The sequence below is a fragment of the Physeter macrocephalus genome, chromosome 15 (assembly GCF_002837175.3).
Source record: "Physeter macrocephalus isolate SW-GA chromosome 15, ASM283717v5, whole genome shotgun sequence".
Classification (NCBI taxonomy): domain Eukaryota; kingdom Metazoa; phylum Chordata; class Mammalia; order Artiodactyla; family Physeteridae; genus Physeter; species Physeter macrocephalus.
The window spans coordinates 37394968-37420273 of record NC_041228.1 but is presented as its reverse complement, the minus strand read 5'-3'; the positions used below and the strand labels follow the sequence as shown (position 1 = coordinate 37420273).

General features: G+C 41.5%; 1 protein-coding gene across 2 annotated transcripts; it reads left to right on the top strand.

Annotated features, from left to right (window-relative positions):
* Window positions 1-1432: 1432 nt before the first annotated feature.
* OSR2 (odd-skipped related transciption factor 2) lies at window positions 1433-9115 on the top strand. Of its 2 annotated transcripts, none has more exons than XM_007113468.4 (4): window positions 1433-1810; window positions 5823-6591; window positions 7666-7765; window positions 8608-9115. In XM_007113468.4, the coding sequence occupies exons 2-4, from the start codon at window positions 5936-5938 to the stop codon at window positions 8680-8682; spliced, it is 831 nt and encodes a 276-aa protein (XP_007113530.1). In that variant the 5' UTR covers window positions 1433-1810; window positions 5823-5935; the 3' UTR covers window positions 8683-9115. The 2 variants fall into 2 exon arrangements, with proteins under 2 accessions (XP_007113530.1, XP_007113529.1); XM_007113467.3 differs by having other exon boundaries at window positions 8526-9115.
* The last annotated feature ends 16191 nt before the right edge of the window (window positions 9116-25306 follow it).

The window sequence follows — 25306 nt, the reverse complement described above, 5'->3', positions numbered from 1 at the left end:
GAAAAGGAAAAAAAGATCTGCTATCTCTGAATTATGTTTTACCGAAGGAACGAAAAATTCTACTTACCTCTGCATAAATAAAATGGAAGGGATTTTATCCTAATAATAATATCCCGTAGCTTTTGCCTGGCTTCCCAATCAGAGCTTGACCTTTTGACAGGTTTTCGTCTTCTGCTTGTATTTGTCCACTTCTCCGCACGACTGAGATTATTTTAGTTGTCTTTTGGGGCGGCACATCCAAAACCACATTTTGGCAGAACACCTTTGAATTGTACAGCCTCTTGGCTTGAAGATCTGCGCCCCTCAAAGCGCGGACTTGCAGGGGGCTAATGTAAATCGCCTCTGGCGAACTCGTCTGGGACGAAGGGCGTTTTGCTCAGCGTTGCTCACGCAGATCTCATCTGGAAAGAGGCTGTTTAAAATGAGAGTATGTCATCCCCTTTCTGTCACTCGGTCACCCTACTTCCAGAGTAGCTGAAGTGCATCCTGCAATTACACTCACAGAGGACCAAATCTTTAGAAGAACCTGAAAAATGTATCACTACACTTCAAATTCGATTACGTTTCCTGGCAACTGAACAATGAACTCTGTTTTTTTGCTGGGAATGAAGATGTACACGTTTGAGAAGCTAGCATAGTATTTTCCTAAATATTTTAAATGACTGCTCTTCACCCATTCCAGATGGATTCTTTATTGTTTGCCAATGGGTTGCAGATGCCCACCCCTTTAACCAAGTTGGTTAACTGTTTATGAAATGTACATTGGCTGATTAAAGCTTAAATTTTGGAAGAAATTTCTCCTGGGATATCCCACATATGTCTTTGCAGTAATTACGAAATTAGTCAATTGTCACCTCTATAAACAAACTTCGTTTTGAAAACAGCAGGCGAAAGCAGACTACAGATACAGTCATAACTGACCAAAAGTATGTACAAAACTATTTAAAATTGGAGGAAGGGTGATATATGCTGGAGAATACAATCTAAAAATGATTGATTTTACGTACGAATAAGATAGTTATGTTAAACGTGTTAAGATGTGGAAATTAACGGGGCGAGCGCGCCAAGTAAAACTACAAAATGCCTTTTGAGTTTCTCTGCGGGGTCTTCGGGAGGCAGAAAGCCAGTTGTTCAGTTTCTAACATTATAAGGAAAAGTGGCACCGAGAAGGAAGGGGGTGGACGTTGTGTTTGTGTGTGAGTTTTGAACTGAGTCACCTTGGCTCTGCCTCTGTAACAGAGGAACCTCGAGCAAACCTGTGCCTTTAAGACTCAGTTGCTATCCAAACACAAGTAAACAGAGTGGACCATTAGCGGGCGCCGGGCGCGGAGGCGGAGCCTGGGCGCTGGGGGCCCAGCGCGGCTGCGGGACGCCCGCCCGAAGGGGAGGCGGGGCCGCTACTAAAGCCCGGGTCTCCGGGCCGCGAGCAGCCTGGGGAGGGACGCGGGCGGGGACGGAGCTCGGCGTGCTCGCTGCTGGAGGGTGATGGCCCTGCGAGGCTGCAGGCTCAGACCTTACCCCGAGTCCGCGGCGAGAGGCTCGCGGAGGCGCGAGGTTCCGGGCGAGCGCTGAGCGCGGGCTCCAACCACCCTGGGTCTTTACACATTCTACGACCACCGACTCGGACGAAGGCGAGGATCCGCTCTCGTTTTGGCTGCTCGTCGTCCTCCAGATCATGTCCTCGGCTCCCGGGACTCCGCGCGGAAAAAGAAGTTTGTCCGGCGTGGACCCAATGACCTTTCCAAGCTGTGCGCCTCACTGCCTGGACCAGGTCTGAGTGACGCTGCCCAGGCGGACGTTTCTGGGGGAGGTGAGTGTCCGCTCTGGGAAGGGGCTGCAGCCACCCTAAGGAAGGCAGGCTGCAGGGGGTGCAGGGGGGCGCTCGGATTCTCGGTCCGGCGTGCCACAAGTTCAGAAATTGTGAAAAGAAATCATACGGACACACTCCCGGGGCATTGTATTTTTCACTTTATCGGATCCCAGGCACGCCACTCCCAGCTAACACGCAACGACACACGCTTTCACGTACTGTTTTTAGTTTTGTTTTGCGACATTTAATCTAAGCACTCAGCAAAGCTTCTTCTAAAAGCTGATCTACGTACGTTGAGATAAAACCCCACAATCTCATGTTCTTTCTCACTCTGCCATAGTATTCCTGGTCCACCCGTCCGGGGGCAGCCGCGGCAGAGCGGACGGGCCGCGACACACAGTGCCTGCCGAGCCAGCGCGTTTCAAGCGGAAAGTAATAGCTCAGTCCTAGATAATTCTTCAACCTTGTGCTGGGCTTTTGATTTTCCTCCCATCCTCTAGTCCTGGAGGAAGGGGCAGAAGGCAAATCCCCCTGGGGTTTAAACACTCGGATTCTCGAGAAGTAGCAACAGAGCAAGGAGTTGTGTTTGTATGGTGAGGAGGGAGAAAAAGGTGTTTGTGGAGGGTGCGCTGGCTCTGTCTCCCTACCTGTTAGCAGGGAACAAAAGAGGGCTGGAGTTTCCCGGAGCGAAACGGCGCAGACAGCTACTTTCTCTGCTAAACAAACTGCAGTCCTGAACAGAACAAGAAAATTACTCATGCAGGGGGAGCGAGGGAGCAGAGAGAAACAGAACCCAGATTATGCGGAAGGCATCTTAATTTAATTAACTCCTTGGGAAGGCAGAGGCGCAGCGAAGGGGCAGGAACTTCGCGGCCCTTTCTCTCTGTTCACCTGATCCAATCTGGCCATTTTAATTTTTTTTTTTAATGATCTCCTTAGATCTACTTGGAATATAGCTCTCTGATTAATGTAAAATTTTATTGTGGCTTGGGCTGAAATTCAGCGAGCCTACGGATCCATCAGTCATTTCTCTCAGACACCAACCCACAGGTGTTAGCAGATGACCCCTGACTGTATACGATTTTTAGATAATAAAGTGTAATAACACATTACCAAAGAGCGAGCCTCCTTATCAAATTACCACTATTTTTTTCTCCAGTGTTTTGAAAGCTTCACTGAACTGAAATTAGTACGTACACCTCTCACTTGTTGACAGCCAGTGAACTAAATTTTACAAACCTTCTGTACGTGTCTGGAAATTCCTGTGAAGAAGGCTGATGAAAGAAAACTAGTCTCAGCTCCACGGAAATATTTATGTCTTTTCGTTGGTTTAAGTTTCTTTCCTTGCAAAATTAAAAGTAACCAATGGTCTGAAACGGGATGGTGTAGAAGTGACAGCAGATGATGGCTGTTATTGCCTGAAACTGAGTGTGAGAACTACATGCTCAGCTCTAGACAAAACGAAAGTACTTTAGATCCTCTGCATTGACTTAAAATATCTTTTGACATATATTTCCAGCTACTCAGCAGGAGAGTGGAAATCTAAACTCCCTAATTCTTAATGGCAAAAATGTTTAGTGGATATTTAGGGTTGCTCTGTTTGTGAAGGATTGCTCTTCTTCTATGAAGAAACTATTTGTCCTGCAAATTAAAACAAATACACACTATGAAATAGCACTTTTGTGCCATCATGAAGCTGAATTATAAAAGAGGCATTAATTTTGGGTTATAAACCATTTGGTGAAAAGGGAAGAAGATGGCACTCAAGTTTCTACTGGCAGAATTAACGTATAACCTTTATGGCAGAGTTCACTTTGTGCATTTGGAATCAAAATCACAGGCCATGATATTCCTTCAATCGATAGCACACCCCACACACATGCACGTACATAGATGGAGAACGTGGTGGGAATTGCACTTTGCCTCCTGTATTTATTTCTAAGAAATCCAGTCTGGGAAAACACCCAAATAATAATTTCGGTTTCCTATGTAGGGAGGCCACTTTTTAATACTAGGGAAAAAATAATATTTTGAATCTCTGGAAAATCCTCCTATGCAAAAAGAAGGAAATAAAGGTATAACATGATTTTTAATGGAAGAGGAAACAAATAGATTACCAGGGATGTTAGTAGAATCTTTTTTCTTCTACCTCTCTAGGAGAGGGCGTGAGGGTTGCCACTGAACAAAAATGAATTGTGATTTGTGGTGGGAAAGTTTATTACTAATGGAGGTTTACAGTTTCGGTTGAACAGTCTGACTGAGACCCTCTGACTGTTACACACCTCTCATTAACTCCCGGCCTCAACTCCCAGACCGCATACCACTGGGCAGAAGCGGTTCATTAATAAATCCCTGTCTCCAAGCCGTTCCAAACAGGGGAGGAGGGAGGGAAGGTGTGGGCCTCTCGGAGGCGGCCAGATTCTTTCTGGCCAGAGCGCTGTGCCATTAGCGCAGCCCTCTAAGCCTGCCCTCAGATAGAGCCACAGACAAGACTTCACAACACGCTAGAGAAGAGCATTTCAGGAGCAGAAAGGGCTGGTGGCAAGGAAGTCTGGACAAACTCTCCCATCTTCCTGCTGGGTTCAAAAGCCAGGCATAAAGGTTGCTGGCTCAGTTAGGCCTGCCTGCCCCTCTCTAGGGAAAGCGCTTAACTGTGAGTCCCAGCCCCTGGGGAGCCACCTTCAGAGGCAAGGCCCAGGCCGCAGAGCTGGCAGAACTCTCTGGGAGAAGGTGCGCCTACCCTGAAAGCAGATGAGGTGCCCCGGGAAACTGGGTCTGAAAGCAGACCTCCGTGTTGGCACTGGGGGTTCAGGGACAGGCATGTGCGTGCGCCCTGCTTAGGCCGAGGCCGCAGACCCGGGCCGGCTTCCCGGTGGCAGGAGCAACGTCGCACTCAACTCCAGGCCGACAAGCAAGCTTCCTCCAGGCAGGCAGAGGTGCACCGTACCCGATCTGCTGTGGCTCCCCCGCTGCGCCTTCCTTTTTTTTTTTTCCTCCCCGAGGAACACTCTTGCCTCTCCTCTCTTCTCTTTTCCTGGGGCCTGGCCGGTGTAGGAGCCTCTCCTGGTGCCAGGTCAAGAAGCGCTCGGGCCTCCCGAGAGCTTGGCGCTCGGTCCTGGATCGGGGACTTTCTCCACCCCCGCAACACCCCACTGAGCCTGAACCATCTGGAAGGGATCTAGATGGGGGGTGGGAGGAGACGGCCCCTGGGAAGGTGGAAGGGGTGATTCTAGGCCTCACCGGCCCCCGAGGTGTCACTTTTCTTTCCTGTGGCCCGTCACCGCTGATAAATGGGACAGAGGCAGAGGAAGGAAAAAGAAAACCTCTGAGGTCAGCTTCGGGCGAGGCGGGCCCCTCCGAGGGCCCCGCAGCCCCAGGAGCGCAAAGCGCCCCCGGCTGCGCTCCACCACCCCAGGCGCGGTCCGGGTGAACGGCGGTCGCCGGGCGGGTCAGCGGGCTCGGGGCGCAACGCTAGGAGCCGCACGGCTGAGCCAGGCCCTCACGCCCGGGTCAGACCCACAACCCAACGTTCCCCGGGGAACTTGGAGGCACGGCGGCAACAGAGGCTCAGCCCGGGCCTGTGGGCGTTGGCACAGCGGGGTGTCACGGATGACCACGCTTCGCCCGATCGGGTAGGGGTGGGTGGGCTGGACTGGGTGCCGTCTCTGCTGGAGCCTCTGCCCACCTTTCTTTCTCCCCGGCCCGGGTCTTCGGCTCCTCGAATCAGTGCGTGCCTGGCATCCGATTTTCCCACGGGCGACCCGCTCGCCGCCGGGGACCACTTTTGCCCCGCCTGACACCCTGGCCCGGGGGCTGAGCTCGAGCTTGGTGTCGACTCGCCCGCCGGGCAGGCTCTCCGAGGTTCCCTTACCACTCCGTTTGGGGGCCTCGGAGTGGGTGGGGAGGGGGGCTTAGAAGGAAGGTGTTGTAACCCACGCGGCGCCAAGGGAAGGACCGAGCAGGCTTGGAAAATAGTCACGACTTTCTCTCTCTCTCCCCCGGCCATTTTTAGGGTTTTCTCTGCGTGCCGTTGTCCTTCTGGGTTTTCGCCGGAGCCCCACGCCCACCCGCCTCTGAGTCCTGGAAAAAAAGGGTGGCTACCTCCGCCCCCCAGCACCCCGGAAAATGGGGAGCAAGGCCCTGCCAGCGCCCATCCCGCTCCACCCATCGCTGCAGCTCACCAATTACTCCTTCCTGCAGGCCGTGAACACCTTCCCCGCCGCGGTGGACCACCTGCAGGGCCTGTACGGTCTCAGCGCCGTGCAGACCATGCACATGAACCACTGGACACTGGGGTACCCCAACGTGCACGAGATCACCCGCTCCACCATCACCGAGATGGCGGCGGCGCAGGGCCTCGTGGACGCGCGCTTCCCCTTCCCGGCTCTGCCCTTTACCACCCACCTCTTCCATCCCAAGCAGGGAGCCATTGCTCACGTCCTCCCAGCCCTGCACAAGGACCGGCCCCGTTTTGACTTTGCCAACTTGGCCGTGGCCGCTACGCAAGAGGATCCCCCTAAGATAGGAGACCTGACCAAGCTGAGCCCGGGGCTGGGTAGCCCCATCTCGGGCCTCAGTAAATTGACTCCGGACAGAAAGCCCTCCCGAGGGAGGTTGCCCTCCAAAACGAAAAAAGAGTTTATCTGCAAGTTTTGCGGCAGACACTTTACCAAATCCTACAACTTGCTCATCCACGAGAGGACCCACACAGATGAGAGGCCATACACGTGTGACATCTGCCACAAGGCTTTCCGGAGGCAAGATCATTTGCGGGATCACAGGTAAGGTGGGGAAAGAGGTTGGCCTGGGGAGGGAAGGACAGTTTATCCAGAATACCGACTCCTGATAGACATTGCAAGCGTCACTAAAATTCCCTCTGAACTAGAATAAATTCCCCAAAGCCCTCCCCAGCCAGCCACAACCAACCCCCCAAATTTACCTTTTTCCTCAGCGGGCCCCTGCTGCCTGTTCTTGTTTGGGATGCAGGAGGGCCACCCCATCCTTAGGTAGTTAAAATCTGCTGGGTTGGCCTTGGTCCTGGGATCGGTTTTCCAGTTTCCACCGGGTCGACCTTAGGGGGTGGGGCAGGTAGAGCCAAGAAACCTCGAAGACCTTTCTATGGTGGGTGCAGGTCCTGCCTGCGATAGGACCATTTCTGGAAATCTCCTCGGCCACCTCCACTGGGTTCCCTCCCTTCCCTGACTCGCCCCCAGGTGCGCCCGAGAGCCTGCCACAGTGACCTTTCTTTAAACTTATTTCCGGGGGTCTTGAGAGCACTGAATTTAGAAACAGCTCTTCACATTCCCTCCACATCTTCAACTATGCATTAATCAAAGACAATTGAAGAAATACGATAATGTAAGTGTTTTCATCCAGTAAAAACTTCCCAGGAGTGGGGGTGAGGGTATCTTTTCCCTGGACTCTACTTGCTGTTGTTACCCCAAGGTAGGACTTCTGTACCGATCCTCCGCCGCTTTTAAGGGGTTCGCTAAAATTAGTCCCCCTAAACTTGGCCTTGCCTTATATCCTGATTTGACCAGTTTAAATCCCAGAGAAAATCGTAGAGGCCAAGAAGAGCTCGTTCGGCACGATTTCGAGCTCCAAAATACGCCAGAGAGGGCGATCAAGTGTAGATAAAGCCGGCGTCCGGTGAATGTTTTGAAGAGTCTGTTAGTTGAGGTTAGCCATAAACAGAATTACACGGCGGGGTGGGGGGGGGGGATGTAAAAACATAAATAATGGAAATCCTGTTTCTTTTCTTTTTTTCCTCATGACTTCGTTTAAAGTAATTGCCAAAAGAAACTCCTCACCGTGGTGTTAAAGCCATTTCAATGAAACCTTATATTGATTTTCAGGTATATCCATTCCAAAGAAAAACCCTTCAAATGTCAGGAGTGTGGGAAAGGATTTTGTCAGTCTAGAACTCTGGCTGTTCACAAAACTTTACATATGCAGGTAAGTTTGTTTTCTTGTTGAAAAACAGTGACTGGTTCTGTTTTATCATTTTTGCTCTAGAAAAGGTGTTCAATGGCAGGGTCTTTCTCATAAAAGGCTCTATTTAGATCAGTTTTCTAGGTGGAGAAAGCAGCGCCCAGTTTTTTAATACATGAAATTAATTTTATTTAACAGAAAACATTTATGTGTTTTTCTTAAAGAACAAGCCACTCTCACTATTCTAAAATCCTAATTTTAGAATTATTATTTTTTTCACCTGATGTGCCCTGCATTTAAAGCTTTCGTATTTGGGAGGAAATAAAGGTAATTTTGATAATGGAGGCATGGTGAAATCCCATCTGTTCTCTCTCCCAGGGGCCTCATAATTTGTAGTTTTCAGAACATTGAGGAATAGTTTAATTTTCCACCAAAGAGGAGCCTTATTACCCGAGAGAATGTCTTTCCTTAAGAGAGGATTAGAGTTTTTCCTTCCCCCTTTTCCTGCCTATGACATGGTGATGAAATGTAAAGAGCTGGAAATCACAAAGCCCACCGCCAGTGGCCACCGGCGGTTATCAGTTGTAATCCGGTCCCTGTGTGTGCCTGTGCGTGTGTTTTTGTGATTGGAGGATTAGGAGCACAGATGTGTTCCTGCAAGTCTCCTCTTTGTTGTCGTGCGTGTGTTCTGTTAACCTTGTGATACCGATAAGACAGAAACTATTGAGAAGGGTGCCGTGGCGGTGTGAAGGATTAATCCTTTGCTTGCTTCACATCTGAACAGGAATCTCCACACAAATGCCCCACATGTGGAAGAACCTTTAATCAGAGAAGTAATCTGAAAACTCACCTTCTCACCCATACAGACATCAAGCCCTACAGCTGCGAGCAGTGCGGCAAAGTGTTCAGGCGAAACTGTGATCTGCGGCGGCACAGCCTGACTCACACCCCACGGCAGGACTTCTAGAGGAGCCCCGGATCTGTCCCGGGCCACCGCCGCCGCTCCCCTCCCCAGACACCTCTCCACGCCTCCCACACGGGGGGGCCACCCCCAACCCTTCACTGACCCCAGCTCTTCCCCGGCTGCAGCCACACCGGCAGCTCCAGGGGGTTAACTCTTCTTCCCAAGGACTGAGAACTGTAGAAAGCCACACAAGTACATCCTTTCACAAAGAGCATATGCTAGTTTCTTGTAGATATTCACAGCTCATTTTAGAGCTCTGTACATAATGTCGTGGGTCTCTGTTTCATTGTTTTGTTTTGTCTGTTTTTGTATCTTGTTGGATGCACCTAGGTATGGAAAATGAAAACCAAATTTATCTTTAAAGACTGTATTTTCAAAAATAAAATGTTTTCTTGTTTGTTTCAACACTCCTGCAAAAGTGCCTTGCTATTTGACTTCTGTTTTTCCTCTGGATTCTGGAAGAGTGGCATGTCTCTGAAATATTAAATATTGAAGGGCATTCTTTATCCCGAGGTTTCAAAAGTAAGACTTCTCACAGTTCTCTTACAGAAACTTCATCCCTTCCCTTTTCATACTGCGGCATTTTGGAATTGGTAACTGTGCTGTCTTTCTGCTTTTTGAAGATATTAAAATTGATACCCATGAGGTTTTTCCTCCCCTTTTTGTTTATTTTAATTCCTTGTGTATTATTCCTTCATATAAAAGCAATATAATAATCATTATTAATAACAAGGCAACTCCAGTGGCTGACCCATTTGAAAACACAAGGTGGGAAGAAGCATAGGAAAAAGAAGAGAAGGGAGCTTCTCACCACTTCACTTTTAGAAGTCCTTGACCTATTGTCATAGTTTATGATGGGCTACTTCTCTTGTCATTAGACTTTGAACACTATGATTTAGCTCTATAGACAGAGACTTTACCCCACCTTTGGGGGAAAAGTCTAAAATCCTGCTACAGAAGAATGCAGGCAGGTACAACCTTCAGAAGATGGGGGACAAGAACAGAAAGGAGAGACTACTCAGCTATGTTTGCACAAAATATTTTTTCCCAAGGGTGGAGACCTTTTTTTCTAGAAGGTTCGTATTTCTCTGCAAAGCAAACTGAGTTAGGTCACTAGCAAGGTTTCCATCACTGGTTGGCCTTTGTCCCTGGGACAATGCCAGAAGTACAGGTTATTCTGTGTATAGAGCTCATGGCAAATATGTAATCACCTTCTGAGGCATTTCAGTTCTTTCCCAAATGGTTCTGGTGAAATATGACACTAATATAATGACAACCCCGTGTAGGATTTGAGTGGAAGGCTTTGGATGCAGACAAACAGTAGTACTATTGCAGAGTCCAGAAGGGAAGTAATTTCACTTCAAGAAGGAACATTGGAGGAACTTGGGGCCCAGTGGCCCTGTTCTTGCAAACTTTAATACTGAGCAACAGGGTGAACTAGTTATCCTCAGATTTTTTTTTCATTTGTGTATTTGTGTGGGCATGGCATGTTTCATCACCAGGGAGATACCAGACAAAATGCCCTATGTTTGTACCTTAGAATCCTCCAGAAGAGTAGGTAGCGATTTGAGGACTAGACTCAAAATTTCTCACCTGTGCCTTATTCAAAACAACTTACGAGGAGGTTTCAAAAAGTGTTCCTGACTCAGGGCTTATTCTGTTTGCAGGGTGCTGGCTGGAAGTCACTTCTCCTTCTCATGAGAGATCAATAATTCTCTCCAACAAAATGTCCACCCACTAAGTCTGTGTGTCTAATGCTCACACAAACGCATTTCCCAACATGGGATGGGCCCAAAGGCTTCACCAGGGCGGGTGGGGGCAGGGCTGGAATGTGGGGATGCATGTGTGTGTGGCATTTAGAGGAATGAAACTGTTTGTTTTCTTTTGTTTGTATAGAATTAACTCAGTGACCTCCCTACCCCTACTCCCTCAAGATCCTGCCCACCTTGGCACAGAAGATTTGAATACTTTAGGGCAGGGTTACACATTGACTGTCCCTAGAGCTCCCCTAATCCAGCAGGCTTTTTCCATGCAGTCAGCCTCACTGCCCCACCCACTCCAACTGACTACCAGCGACACAATTCTATAGCACAGGGTTCAGTCGAATTATCAAAGATTGACCCTTGCTCGATATCAAGCTCAGGCATACCCTTGAAGTCCCTGTCACAGGGAAATACAGATAGGTGTAACCAGAATACTCTTCCTCTCCTTTTATTTTTATTGAAAAAAATGGAAATCAGAAGTGAATGAGGAAAAACAGAGAAGGTGGAGAAAGCAGTTTCCCTTCCCATATACACGCTATCAAAAGTTCACGTAAATTTATTTGTAATTTATTTATACAGTTATTTCTTTAACAAATGTTTATTATGTGCTTTTCATGTGCCAAGCCCTGTGCTAGTTTCCAATGATTTTCATGATCAGTTTCTGCCTTTCTGCATCTAGCGGCACATTTTTGGAATCTTGACTACTTAGATAATTTTAAAACCTATAATAGGGCTTAAATTAATGGCCCTCTTCAATCTGGACTCTTAAACCCAGCGTCCGTCTAGATTCAGAAAGGATCCAGTCTCAGAGTAGACTCTTACCACATTCTTCATGATGACAGGTAAACTTTTGAACAGTGGGTCCCTCTCCACATTCTGAGTTTTGTTTTCTTCTTCTTTTCACATCCAAGTATGCAGGAAATGATTCTTACATGAGACAAACTTATGAGACATCATGGGGGAAATGATATCTTGTAGATTATGAAATTGATTTGCTGTTTTGGGGTTTGTTTTTTGGTTTAGAAAAGAGTCATTATCTGAGATTTAGATTAGCCCATGTTTTCCTTACACCCTCTACCATAGTCAACTCATGAATCAATACTCCTGGCCAGAGACCAGGAGTGGGAAATATTACGAGTCATAACCACAGTGCTGAAGAACTTCATGAACAACAGTTAAGTGTTTAGCTGTGACTTTAGTCTCATTTTGTAATGTATGTGTGGGATTTAAAAAATAAGTTCTATAAATGAATTATATTGTAATCAATTGTTAATATAAAATTCTGAATGTGTGTTAGGTATACTTATTGATGCTAATATTGAAATGTAGGTCCTTGTACTACTAGTGCTTGATAAATGTACTGATTAAAATTATTATTTTGACAGGCATATCTTCTCTTACATTAGGAAGCTTTCTAAAATTTGACTCTAAGACAACTAAATATTTAAAAAGTAAACATATTTAAAATCTCAAATTATAAATGGGCCCAACCATTACTAGTGATGAAACCAGAGGCAGTTACTGGAGGTTTCTTCTACTGTTCATTTGTCAGATGTTAGCATAGACATTTGAACTTCACTTAAATCATGTTCAGTCAGGGACCCTTGCCCCAGTTTTGATTCTGGAAGGCCCTTGGGAAACATTAGTTCTTGAATATTGTCGATGTGATAGACTAGGTGCATTTAGATTAAACACAGTGTAGAATCTACAGCAAATTTTAACATGAGAAGTGAATTACCATGGCATAACGGGCTGCCTTTCTTATTACCAAAGTTAATTTTATTGTAATAAAGAGAAAAAGTTGATGAAACCATGTAACGCTGCAAACAGGAATAGCTTTTGTATTTCAGAGGATTATTTATGTTCACCCTTAATAGCATGTTATGTTGAGACTGTATTTCCCAATTTTTCCTTCTGAAATGTAACTTGCCACTGATAACCACCTCTGCTGACAGCAATGAGCAATAAAAGGGAGTGGAGATTCAGAATGATTCAGCTTTGATGACCTGAGATATTTCAAGTTCATTCCTGTTTCTTTTCTTTATTGCTTGCTTTCTTCCCCCCAACACAAATTACATTACTATCTAGGCTATGTAACTTTTTTATTTCTTGAAACTATCCAAGGCAAAAGCAATAGTGAAAAACTGTAAGTAACACAAGTAGCCTACAAGAGGAAAATTGTGTAGGAAGTTAGAATGCTCTATCTGTTAGGATGCTTTCTGTTGCAAGAAACAGAAAATCTGACTTAAAGGGGCTTAAACAATAGGGGATTTATTTTCTGACCCAACAAGAAGTCTCAGGTAGGGTCCAGGGATGTGTGATTGATTGGAGTGACAAGATCATCCAGAGCCCAATTCTTCCTACTTCCGTCTTCTTCCATCTTCATTGTGTAGCTGGCTCCCTTCATGGCCACAAGATGGATGCAATAGTTCCAACCACCAGCTCTAGTGTTTCCTTCTCACACACATCCCATAGGCAGAAAAGGGGGTTACCTCTTTCTTGTTAACCACTTTTTAAGAACTAAGAATCTCTCCCATAAATCCAGTCTGTAGACCTGCCCTTATATCTTACTGGCCAGAATTAGGTCGCTTGCTCCTTCCTTAGCCAATCACTAACAAGGGAAATAGAATTACACTGTGATTGACTTAGACTACATAAAATTCACCTTCTGTGCACCAAATGGTGCCAGCATTCCCTGAAGTTCTTGACTGCCTGAAAGACCTGAGGTCTGTTAGCAAGGAAGAAAGGAGAACTGACTATTGTGAATATTAAACAGATGTTAAAAATGAAGTTTCCATTAATAACCGTATGTTGAAAGATGTTTATGTTATAAAAGCAGGATATTTAATGGTATATACAGGTATCCCCTGCTTTTTGAAAGTTCGCTTTACTTCACTTCACTTTCACAAAAGACCGACATTAGTACCTGTTCTTGCTAACTGGAAAGAAATCCAAAGAGGATTTTCACTTTTCCGAAAAAAAGGAGAAAATAGGATTCAGCATTTGTTTTGCAGGAGCTGTTATAAAGGCAGTGCCACACCCTGAGCAGGGAGAGTGGCACCACCAAGGTCCTTCTCTGGGAACTAGACTCAGCATCTCAGCATCAAGCGGCCATAGCTTTGAACTCTGTCTCCGAGCATCTGTGCTTTATCTCAATTTACTTTGTGCATGCATTAGCAAGATGTGTGCTAAGGTAATTGCTTCTTTGCTTTACACCATTTCTTAGGAAAGGTTTTTCAGAAGGCTCTACTTCTGGATAATGGGGTAAACTATATAACCAAACAAAACCTTCAAGAGACTAGGCAGAAACAAAGACTAGCAGAAGATATACCAAAATGTTAACAGGAGCTATTCACAAGTAACAAATTAAGGGTCCATTCTTCTTCTCCTTTTCTTATTTTTCAACTCTTCCACAATGAATATATGTTACTGCTATAAAGGAAAACGGTAATAAAGGTTATTTTTAAAGTCCAAGATAAAGCCTTAATTTCCTCAATATTTTTCTATTTCATTTTGCTTTATTGCTTCTGACCAGTCTTTGCTTGTCACTTTTCACATCCACCCTCATGCTTCTTCTAAACCATTCCTTTAATTTAGTTACATATTTACTTTAACTTCTCTTTCTTCTTTGATTTCTATTCAAACCTCCTTTTCCTATCTTTTCTCTTCTCTAGGTTTCTGTATCCTGGTCCTTTTTTTCCTCCCCTTTAAGAGCTCCAATAATTCCAGCTCAGTGTTCCTCCAGGGTGTGATCATTAGAATTACCCAGGGTACTTATTTCTGGGCCCTCTCTAATTCAGTGGGTGAGTTGGAATTCCTGGTGATAAAGACCCAGGACTCTGTATTTTAAACAAACACTTCAGGTAGTTCTTACATGTATTAGAAACTGAGAACTTCTTCATTAGACCTCATCATCTCCTTTATCTTATCCATCAGCCATTTACTATGTGCCTTCCATAGTAAACATAAAACAAATCTCAATCCCCCCTTTTTTTTTTCCTCACTGTCCTGGAAGTTGTCAATTTTTTCTCTTTCTTGGTTCCTAGTACTCTTCCATGGTCTCTCCATCTACTTTTTCTTTTCTATTGCTGCTGTCCACAAATTTGATCTTTCCTTTTTACATGAATAGATATCTTTTGCTTTGATGTTTTATTTTTTTGTCTTTCTTTGTTCACTTAATCCACTCACTAATTTAAGAAGCAGGAGAAGAAAGAGAATGTGATAATTGATTAAAATGAAAAGTCACAGAGAACTTTTTTACTTCTTTTTTCAATTGGCGTATTGAAATATTGTCACCAGATGACCTGTTACTTCGGCTTCTGTATGAAGAACATTAATTTGCTATGAGTAATGTTTTAGGTGTTGAGGTGTGGGTGTATGCTGGTTTTAAGATCAGAGATAAATGAAATTGGGTTTTTGGGTTTTTTTTGGATTATTTATATTACCATTACACTAACATTTTAGAGCAGGAGGCCATTTTGTGATGGAAAGAGCCATGGACGTGAAGTCAGAAGATGGATTTAATTTTTTTTAAGCTCTGGAACTGTTTACAGACAAGACATTTAACCTCTCTGAGACTCAGTTTCTTACCTATACAATGAAAATTTGCTCCGCATAATAAGGTCTTCTCTAGCTTGTAGGATGTATAGTTCTCATTAAGGTAAGCATACATGCATTGTTAGGTAAGTATTGTTGACTTCACAAAAGCTAGAAAATACCAAGAAATCATATCACTTCACTCCCATAAATTATTTTATTAATTCAGTAAAAATAAATGTGGGTTTGTAAATTAAGCTCTACTTAAAAATGTTATATGATTTGTCTTCCTAAAGCACTTGAACTCTTTTTTTTTTTTCTTTTTGGCTGCATTGGGTCTTCGTTGCTGCCTGTGGACTTTTCTCTAGCTGTGGAGTAGTGGGGGCTATTCTTTGTTGTGGTGCACGGGCTTCTCACTGCGGTGGCTTGTCTTGTTGAGGAGAACAGGCTCTAGGCGCACGGGCTTCCGTAATTGTGGCGCGTGGGCTCATTAGTTGTGGCACACAGGCTTAGTTGCTCTGTGGCCTGTGGGATCTTCCTGGACCAGGGCTCAAACCCGTGTCCCCTGCATTGGCAGGCGGATTCTTCACCACTGCGCCACCAGGGAAGTCCAGCACTGTTGATTGAAAGTAATGTTTTTAAATTGAAAAATAAATGTATTTCTTTATTATTTTTCAGGTGATAAAACAGTCATGCTTATTGTAAAAAAAATTCAAATAATATAGAAGGGTATAAAGTAAAAGTCTTTTATTTTTCCCTCCTCCATTAATGACCCTCTTAATTCCACTCCCCAAAGGTAGCCACTATTAATATTTCTCGTATATCTTTCTAGACATTTTGCTGTGGATATGCAAATGTAAGCACATACTTAAAAGCATACACACACAAATACGATCACATTATAATATTATTTTGCAACTTGTTTCCCCCATCCCATTTAACAATAAAACAATCTATATTGGTTCTGTTTTCCAATATCAGCACAAATAGGTATTCTTTTAAGGTAATGGAAAAAAACTCTAAGGATTTTTAAACCTGAGGATTAATTCTTTCATTAGAATTTAATATAGAGAAATAGGAAAAAACATTCTGTTACTGAAGTTATTTATAAAACGCCATCTTTAACTGACAACCTTTAGTCCCATATCTTAATGACAGAGGCTGAGAGGGTGCCTGAGGGTTTGAAGATTCTTCAAGGTGTGTCATATTATGGTTCACATCAGTGCACACTGATATACCTCCCTGGCAAAAACTGAAAGATACAGTTCTTAAATCCCCTGGTGACCCATTATCCATGGATCATTGACAAGATAGAATGTAATAGCTCCTGTCTTTTTACCAGGGTAAACTTCCCAGTGAAAGTGTACTGTTCATGCCCTACATCTTTTATCTAAACAAGAAAATTAATCTATGAAAAAGAAACTACATTAAGTAGATAATACAAATGCTCTCATTTTCTTTGTTATATTTTAATATTTATTGAATGAAGAAATATCCATTGAAATATAGTAGCTGTTTAACTGTAGAGACAGACTGAAAAACTTTTCCTATATCCTACCTTTCCAAATAGATCATCTGAAATTCAAGGCAAAATGAATTGCACAAGATCAAGAATTTGGAATGTCAAGTTAAACTAAGATACTTTGCCTATTAAAACAGTAGTTCAATTGATACTATGGGTCAGAATTTAACATTTCCCATTATTTTGCTATGGTCTGAAAAGTCAGTGTTTCTCTATCCTAAAAATTACTTCACTTGTGAACTGGGTCATAGTCATAAGCTTTCAGAGGGACTTATTCACAGGCGTCTGCAATATTTACCATGTGGCAGTGTGTTTTTGCAACATCGCACATTGACAGTGCTGTGTTGTAAATATCATTATGTGATGACAGGACATGGCCATGTTTTTATGTGATTCTGATCTAGATACATCTGAATTTCCTTATTTTATGTTCATCTTCTTGACTTCTCTAAGGCTTCTGCCCCATTTCTGTCTGGCTAGAGATAGAAAAGGTCAGAAATAAAAAGATGATGCTCTTATCAACTTGGTTAACACTTCATCTCCTGCCCAGGTGAAAAGAAAAAAATAAGGAAAAGGGAAATAACTAGACTAACTATCTCCATAAAAATATAGGCAAGTGAATCAGATATTGTAGCCTAGACTAGTGAATTTGAAGAGGCATAGCCCTTCAAACAAGCGATTCCACTACAGAAACTCAAGCATATCTGTAGAAAGAGACATGGGAGAGAATACTCTTCGAAATATTGTTTACAATAGGAAAAACTCAAAAGAACATAAATGTCTACTGATGGGAAAATGGATAAATAAATCATGAATATTCACATAATGGAATAGTAGTTAAAATGGATTAACATTACATGTATCGGCATGGATTAATCTCAAGCACATAATGTATGAAAAAAAAGCAAGTTGCAGAATAACAAGCATATAAAGTTTGAAGACTTGATATGTAGTTTATATAAATGTAGTAAAAGTATAAAACGTTCTTAGAAATAATAAACATCAAATTCTGGATAGTAGTTACCTCTGAGGAGAAAGAAGAAAGAAATTGGGAACTGGTACATTGAGGGGGACTCCAATTGTATTTATGATACTTTTTAAAAAAAATATGAAGCAAATATAGAAATTGTGAAGATGGCAAATTTGAGTAATGCATGTAGGGGTGTTTATTATATTAGTTTCTATACTTTTCTATATGCTTGGAAATTTTCATAATAAACATTTTCTAAAAAAACAAGGAACCAGATTTTAGAGTGGAAGGGGACTTTAGGAACCATCTAATACTGGATATTTAATGAGCAGCTACTCTGTGAAACTAGAGATACACTGATATACCAGAAAGACAAATTCTCTACACCCTTAAAGCTTACATTCTACTGGAGAGAGGCCAAATAAAAATATACACATGTAAATATACAAAAACAGGTATTATTAAGGACAGCATGGAGTATTTTATTTCATTTGAGGATGAGGCAATTGAGGCAAAGAAAAGTTAAGTGATTTTCCCATGGTGCAAGACAGTTCTAGAACCTTGCCTTCCCTCTTTGCCTTCCCACATACTTCTATTTTCCCCTTGTCACCTATTAACTTATTCTAATTATTCATGGTGTTAGTCACAAACTCATTGACAATGTCTTACTTGTTTTGTAGCCGCCTTCAACTGAAGATATAAGGCAAAAGGCACAAATTTATCAAACGCTAAAACTTAGCTAAATAAGCTTTAAAATTATTGAAATATTTTGAACATGACATTAAATTTACACAACTTTCTTATTAGGTAGATCAGGATTATCTTCATTTCATGGGTGAAGAAAGAGGTGAATGGTAGTGCGGTGAAGTGAATTGCCTAAGGCTCTGTGGGAAATAAGAGTGACAGCTTCTGGATCAGAATTCAGAACTCTGACTAATCTAGTGCAAAATCCTTGAGTACCTTTCTTTCTGATCTTTCTTTTCAGGTTGACGTGCTTCACTTCCACACATTCCTATAAAGTCAACACTGCTCTTGAAAGTTGTAAGAAGAGGGCCCATAACACTAATATTTTGTCAGACAAATTGAGCATTTTTCACCTTCAAGGTTGCAAATTTATTGATAAAAATGTTTCATGTAAGTTTTTGCGTCCATCTAAGTGTGCAAATCCTTCTCTCCAGATAGTCTCAAAGAATGTACAGGAAAATAATTCTCCAGACTGCAACTATTCTATTCAGAGCTTTGAAGACAGATTTCAGGTGAGCTTCTATCCACTGTTAGCAAGTAAATGCAGTGGAAAAACAGAATGATTATGGTGACCTAATCTACCTACGTGGTGTTAAGACATCCATTCTACTTATAAAATTCCAGCAATTGTATAGTTTGTATTAATTATCTTCATATCTATCACTAAAATAACTGTTTTAAAATTATGATAACCAAAGGTAATTGTTTCAGCTTCTTCTTCCTGTATTCATTAAAAAAACCAGTCACTTATAGAAATGAAGTCTTTATGGGGAAAATTATTCTAAGCAGAACTTAAATAGTCAACAACAGAACGTAGTATGGTCTAACACTATTGCTTCCCAGGAGTCTACCAGCAGACTTTACCCCTGTCACTACACACTTCCCTACGAAGCTGATTATAGGGTTATGCTGTGAGTGCTCAATATTGACTGGTACAGGAAGACTCCAGAATTACTTATTATCTTAATTTTCCAATGAATTCTTTCTTTCCTTGGCTGACGTGTGAAGCTAGGCTTCTAAGGACTTCTTCAGTGTCCTTATTAAGAACATCTGTAAAGAACATCAGAATGAAGTGTTGAATTTCACCCATTTGGATTTCATTAAAGTGTCTATAGTTGTCAAGCATTTAGAAAGTCAAGACACTAAGAGTTTGGGGTTTGACCCAAAGGAAATTGGTCCTCATTTTAAGGCTAAACAGGAGGGATAACTGAGCCAAAGTTTTTTAGGGAGATTTTTTTAAAAAAATCATTCATTTCAGACACATGCCCCTAAAGAACGGGAGCTTAAACAATCATACCCAATGATAAGTTTTCCATCTTGCCAAAGCAAAGTGTAGGTTTATTGCAGAGTTCTTAACCCAGAGTTCATGGACTTCTAGTGGGTCCATAGGCAGACCTCAGAGAGTTCATAAACTGTGAAATTTAAGCAAAATGTCATGTGCATATACACACGTGTATTTTTTTTCTGGGAAGAGGAAGCTGTAGCTTTCATCAGATTTTCAGAGACATATGTGATTCAAAAAAGATTTTAAAATGTTGGTTTGTTTTCTTACATATTTAGGTATCTTAACATTCTCAAAGTGTCTGAATGTCTAAATTTCTCTTTTTACTAAGAGTACATAAATGTAAATAACTTTTAAAAAGCTAAAAAGGTAAACTAATTTTTAAATTAGAAAATGACCAGAATTTTGGTAATTTTTGAAATCTCAGTTATGACTAAATTAACCTACATATACACTCTGATTCAAACAGGTTTAACAAAAGTAACCTGCTTGATTATTCAGAATTACATAAAAAGAGTAATCTGGCTGAAAAGTAAAAATATGTTATATTAGTAGTACAAAGTAATAAAAAAAGGAGCTTGAAAATTTTCCATTGTATTTAGTAATAATAATAATACTATTTGTTTGGTTAATTAATTAATTATGCTCTAGTTAAAGTGTTATGAATTAATTTATATTGTGCTTGAAATCCACCTTGAGTAAAAACAGCAATTTCATTTCATAAAGAACACTAAGTGCAATTAGTGAAATTCTAATGTGAGAAATCGACTGGGTATTTTTAAGTTTGTAACATTTAAAAGGAATACAAAATAATCTGATCATCATTACATTAATTCTAGCTACTGTTATATTTGGAACAGTTGGTAAAATTTAAGAGGTCATATTTTAAGTTCAAATACAATACATTATTTCTTCTCTGCATGTGATTTTTAAAAAGCATTGTTTTAACTGGATCCTATAATTACATTTGGCTTTTAAAACAGACTATTTAGTATTAAACTAACAACATTTTTTTCTATGTGGTTTTCCTAGTGAATCATCCACTTTAGACTGGACTCAAAACACAGAATGCAGAAACACAGCATGAATCTTTAATTCATAGGCTATCTGCCACTTGTCTTTGTTTCATATTGCAAAAAATATATAAAGTTATTTTTATCCCAAGTTAAACTTCAGAAATCAGTCTATTTTGATTTATCTTTGCTCCTTGTGCAGCAAGCTTTCTTTGGCCACTTCTTTGAATTACCAATCCGCTCAGATAGTTCTTAGCTTATTATACGTGAAGCTGGCTTATTTCCAAATTAACTTGGCTGGTCTATTAATCTTTCCCATCTTCTCTAAAAACTCCTGATCAGCCCTCTTGATATTCACCAAACCAAACTTAGTTTCCAGACTTCACATTCCCCTCCCCCCGCCGCACTCCCTTGATACATATACTTTATTTTTAAAATAAATTTATTTATTTATTTATTTATTATTTTTGGCTGCGTTGGGTCCTTGTTGCTGTGCACGGGCTTTCTCTAGTTGAGGCAAGTGGGGGCTACTCTTTGTTGTGGTGCGTGGGCTTCTCATTGTGGTGGCTTGTCTTTGTTGTGGAGCACGGGCGCTAGGCCCATGGGCTTTAGTAGCTGTGGCATGCAGGCTCGGTAGCTGTGGCTTGCGGGCTCCATAGTTGTGGCTCGTGGGCCCTAGAGCGCAGGCTCAGTAGTTGTGACGCGCACGGGCTTAGTTGCTCTGGTGCACGTGGGAGTTTCCTGGACCAGGGCTCAAACTTGTGTCCCTGCATTGGCAGGTGGATTCTTAACCACTGTGCCACCAGGGAAGTCCGATATATACACTTTATATCATCAACCTTTCTTTTCATATATTATTTTTCAGACACTTTGTTCTCTCTCAAACTTTGTCCTTCTAACTTTGCCTCAAAATACTTTCTTCTTCTTAATTTGTCTTTAAAACATACTTGAATTTAAATATTAGTGAAACATGGACTCTTGTCTGTTCTTTGGCATCAAGTTTACCTCTTACTGTTTAAGTAGGGTTAAGAATCAGTAAAGTTATAGTGTATGAATTTTATCTCAATAAAGCTATTATTTCAAAAAACCCAAAAAACAGTGAAGCAGAGAAAAAAATCCAATAAAGTACAGGAGTGTACAGTGAAGTGTTTCGAAAGATATAAACTGCAATATGGACCCTAGATATTTATCATTATTGTAATTACTATTACATGCACTGTTTAGCTTTACAAATTCTCTGAAGCCTTCCTATAAACTAATAATTTAAACTCCTCTGCTAACTCACTGTCCTAGAACTATTTATCCAAATGCAAGCTATGTAAAAGCTTCTAGTACAATGGTTGGTATATAATAAGTGTCCAATAAGTGTTAAAAAACAAAAAAAGTTAAAGTACAATTGATAGAGTCAAATCATGTATATTAGTATAGGGTTTAAAGACTAGAAGAATTTAACTTATGCCTAAAATAGTCAGGAGCCAATTTAAAGTTATAAAAAAATATAATTCTTTGATATTAGAAATAATATATGCTGTAATAATAATAGGGTTGGAAAACATGTAAAACAGTTATACTCCAATAAAGATGTTAAAAAAAAAATTCATTTTTCAGGCCTTTCTTAGAAGACTATTAGTAAATATCAGTTGAAAAATTCTTTTGTAGAGTAATATGATGATTCTCAATCAGCTTCCTTCTCATTATGGGGATCTCACAGTTCTGGTGAACAAAGAGTATTTATTCCAACATGGTTCCCCCTTTTGAAAAGAGAGAGCAACTTTAAAATTTACTAGTAAAATATGCAATAGTGAAAATGCAGTTCAAGATGTTTTAGTTGCTCAGAAGGTGCTTTATTTCAACCCCACCTCCCTCTCCAGTTCTCAACGCCAATGAAGAAGGAAACATTACTTATCAAAGAAGTTAAGGACCAAAGCTGATGGGCACGAATTTGCTAGTCAGGACAGCTAGCCTATGTTCAAAGTGGTGGTCTTCATTATGCTTCAAGAATACAGATGTCTTTGGATTGGAAAGGAACTTTAGAAATGACTTTGTCCATCCCTCGTATAGTATTACTAATGGAAAGAGCATTCACTATCTTACGAAGTTGCAGATTCCATTCTTATATAATGCCAAATGTTAGAAAAGTCTTATGCTCAATTCCAAATCCATCTCCTTGCACCTTCCAATGATTGCCCTCAATCCTGTCCTCTACTTTCCCTAAGCTGTAAAGTTGTGGGAGGGGGAGAGGGAGGAGAATTCCTCTTATATAAACAGATGAGATGTTTGAATGGTGTCACCACACCACCAGGTCCTCAGAAAAATGCATTGCTTATTCTTTCTTTACTTAGATTCTGGACTAAAAAGTTTTCATCTCTCTCATCCAAATGTGTCAGTGAATTTAGCAAATTTTCAGTCTTCCTGGGAGATACGTCAACATTACCAATGAATCAATGTTAGCACACCTTATGGGAGGAGGGAGAGGGAACTAGAAGCTTCATTGCTTTATTTCCTTCTCTGGTGGTATGGTAGGAAGGAGGATTAACTGCTTAGAGCTGAAGTCTTACTGGGTATGAATCCTTTAAATCCTTGGCCCAGATTAACTGAATGATCCCAGGGTTGAGCACACAGTTCATCAAGAGTACTTGTATCACACTGATTTGCCTAATAACAAATCTGTTTGTAACCTCCTACACATTTAATGGGGAGATTCCATTGTCCTCCTCTTGCAAGTTCTAACTTGCTATATTCCTATCTTGATTTAAAAGGGCCTGAATTGCATGATAGTATCTCAATCTGCCAAAGACCACAGCTTCTTCATTAAAAAAAAAAAAAAAAGAAATTACTACAGATCAGGCAGCAGGACTCACAGTGTACACCTGGTTGGCCCAGGTTTGGCTCTTCCTCATCTATTAATTCATCCAAATAATAACTTCAAAAAAAGTAAGGAAAAATGAGTCACTCTGGTGCCAAGCCTGAGATAATGTGTATCAGCTTTGATCACATGCTGAGGTTTGGGAAAACGAATTATTATAAACCGGGTGTCATCCTCAGCTCTTCCCTGGAAACACTTTTCTTAAATGTTGCTTTTGATCCTATTTTTAAGATATAATTAAGGATTCCTTTTCCCTAGTCATATTTTCTCTCGAGCTAAAACCTTATGGAAACAATCCAATGGAATTATACAGCTATGGTCCCACTCACAGGAGCTCTTGGTAGTGATTAAGTTTGCCTGGACGAAAGAATATGGAATAGGTGTTTGCCTAGTGGGTGTGTCAATGGGGGAGTCCTTTTTATTTTTTATTTTTTAACATGGTTTTTAAAAAAAAATAAATTTATTTATTTATTTATTTATTATTTTTGGCTGCATTGGGTCTTTGTTACTGCGTGCGGGCTTTCTCTAGTTGCGGTGAGCGGGGGCTACTCTTTGTTGTGGTACATGGGCTCCTTCTCATTGTGGTGGCTTCTCTTGTTGCAGAGCATCGGCTCTAGGCATGCACGTGTGCCCAGTAGTTGTGGCTCACGGGCTCTAGACTGCAGGCTCAGTAGTTGTGGTACACAGGCTTAGCTGCTCTGCGGCATGTGGAATCTTCCCGGACCAGGGCTCGAACCCGTGTCCCCTGCATTGGCAGGCGGATTCTTAACCACTGCGCCACCAGGGAAACCCTCCTTTTTACTTTTATACAACGTGAGGTCCTATGAAAATCCCTGAGACATATCTGCAACCAAGAAATTCCTCTGACTGAATTTATTCCAGTACTTCTCATTCATTTGATAGCCATTCAACAAATATTTGAGTATCTCCAAGTGTCAGGCACTGTCTTAATCTAGTATGAGAGACAAAGAAAAGAAAAACATGAATAAGTAAATAAACATTATGATCCAAGTATATGTTGTGTCTATGGCAATATGTAGAAGGTTCCATAGTCAGAGAGAGAGGAGGGGAGGGGATAATGGATACTCACTGGAGAAGGTAAATGGGATTTCAATGAAGAGGGAGCATTCACAAGACTTTCTCCAATGGAAGTGTGCTATCCCAGTAATGATCAAATAGTTACGACAAATAAGTTTCCTTTAAAGCATAATCCATGACACAAAAGTCTCTTTAGACTCTCTGAGACAAAAAGAATTTTGTAGTCAAATACATCTGAAACTTCACAATGCACAATAACAGTCAACATGTCTCTAAGAAGCCTAGTAGGAAAGACATCTGATTAACAAAGTATAACCCAGCATTTCCCATACTGCCCTGACAACAACTCTCCTCTTTTATTCTTGGGGGGAGACCTATTGCCATCCTGACAGATGCCATTAAAATTTTTAACTTAAAGAGCATAATTTCCCATGAAAAATGGATGTTGTGGGTCAATGAAATACATTTCGGCTTTCCTATGCTTCACAAGTAAATATTACCATAAAAATGGTTAATGGAGATGGCTTTAGAATGTTGCAAACTGGACCCCAACTTAGAGTCTCTTGCTTACTGAAGCTCTGTGCTGAGACCTCAAAAAATCTGCATAGAATCCCTACCTTAGAGGAAACCGACTGGAGCCCTAGGGCAAAATATGTCTCTACATTCCTTGAAACAAGTGTGAAGAAACAAATAAAAGAACTGCCATTATGAATTCTACTAAAGCCATGATCAAAAGTCTCTATACTTTGAAATACCTAATCATATTACAGGATTAAAAACACATGAGTGAACACTAACCAATAATTTATTCATTTCTTATAGCTGCTTACATCTTTTAATTTTGAAAACATAAATTTATGGTTCTTT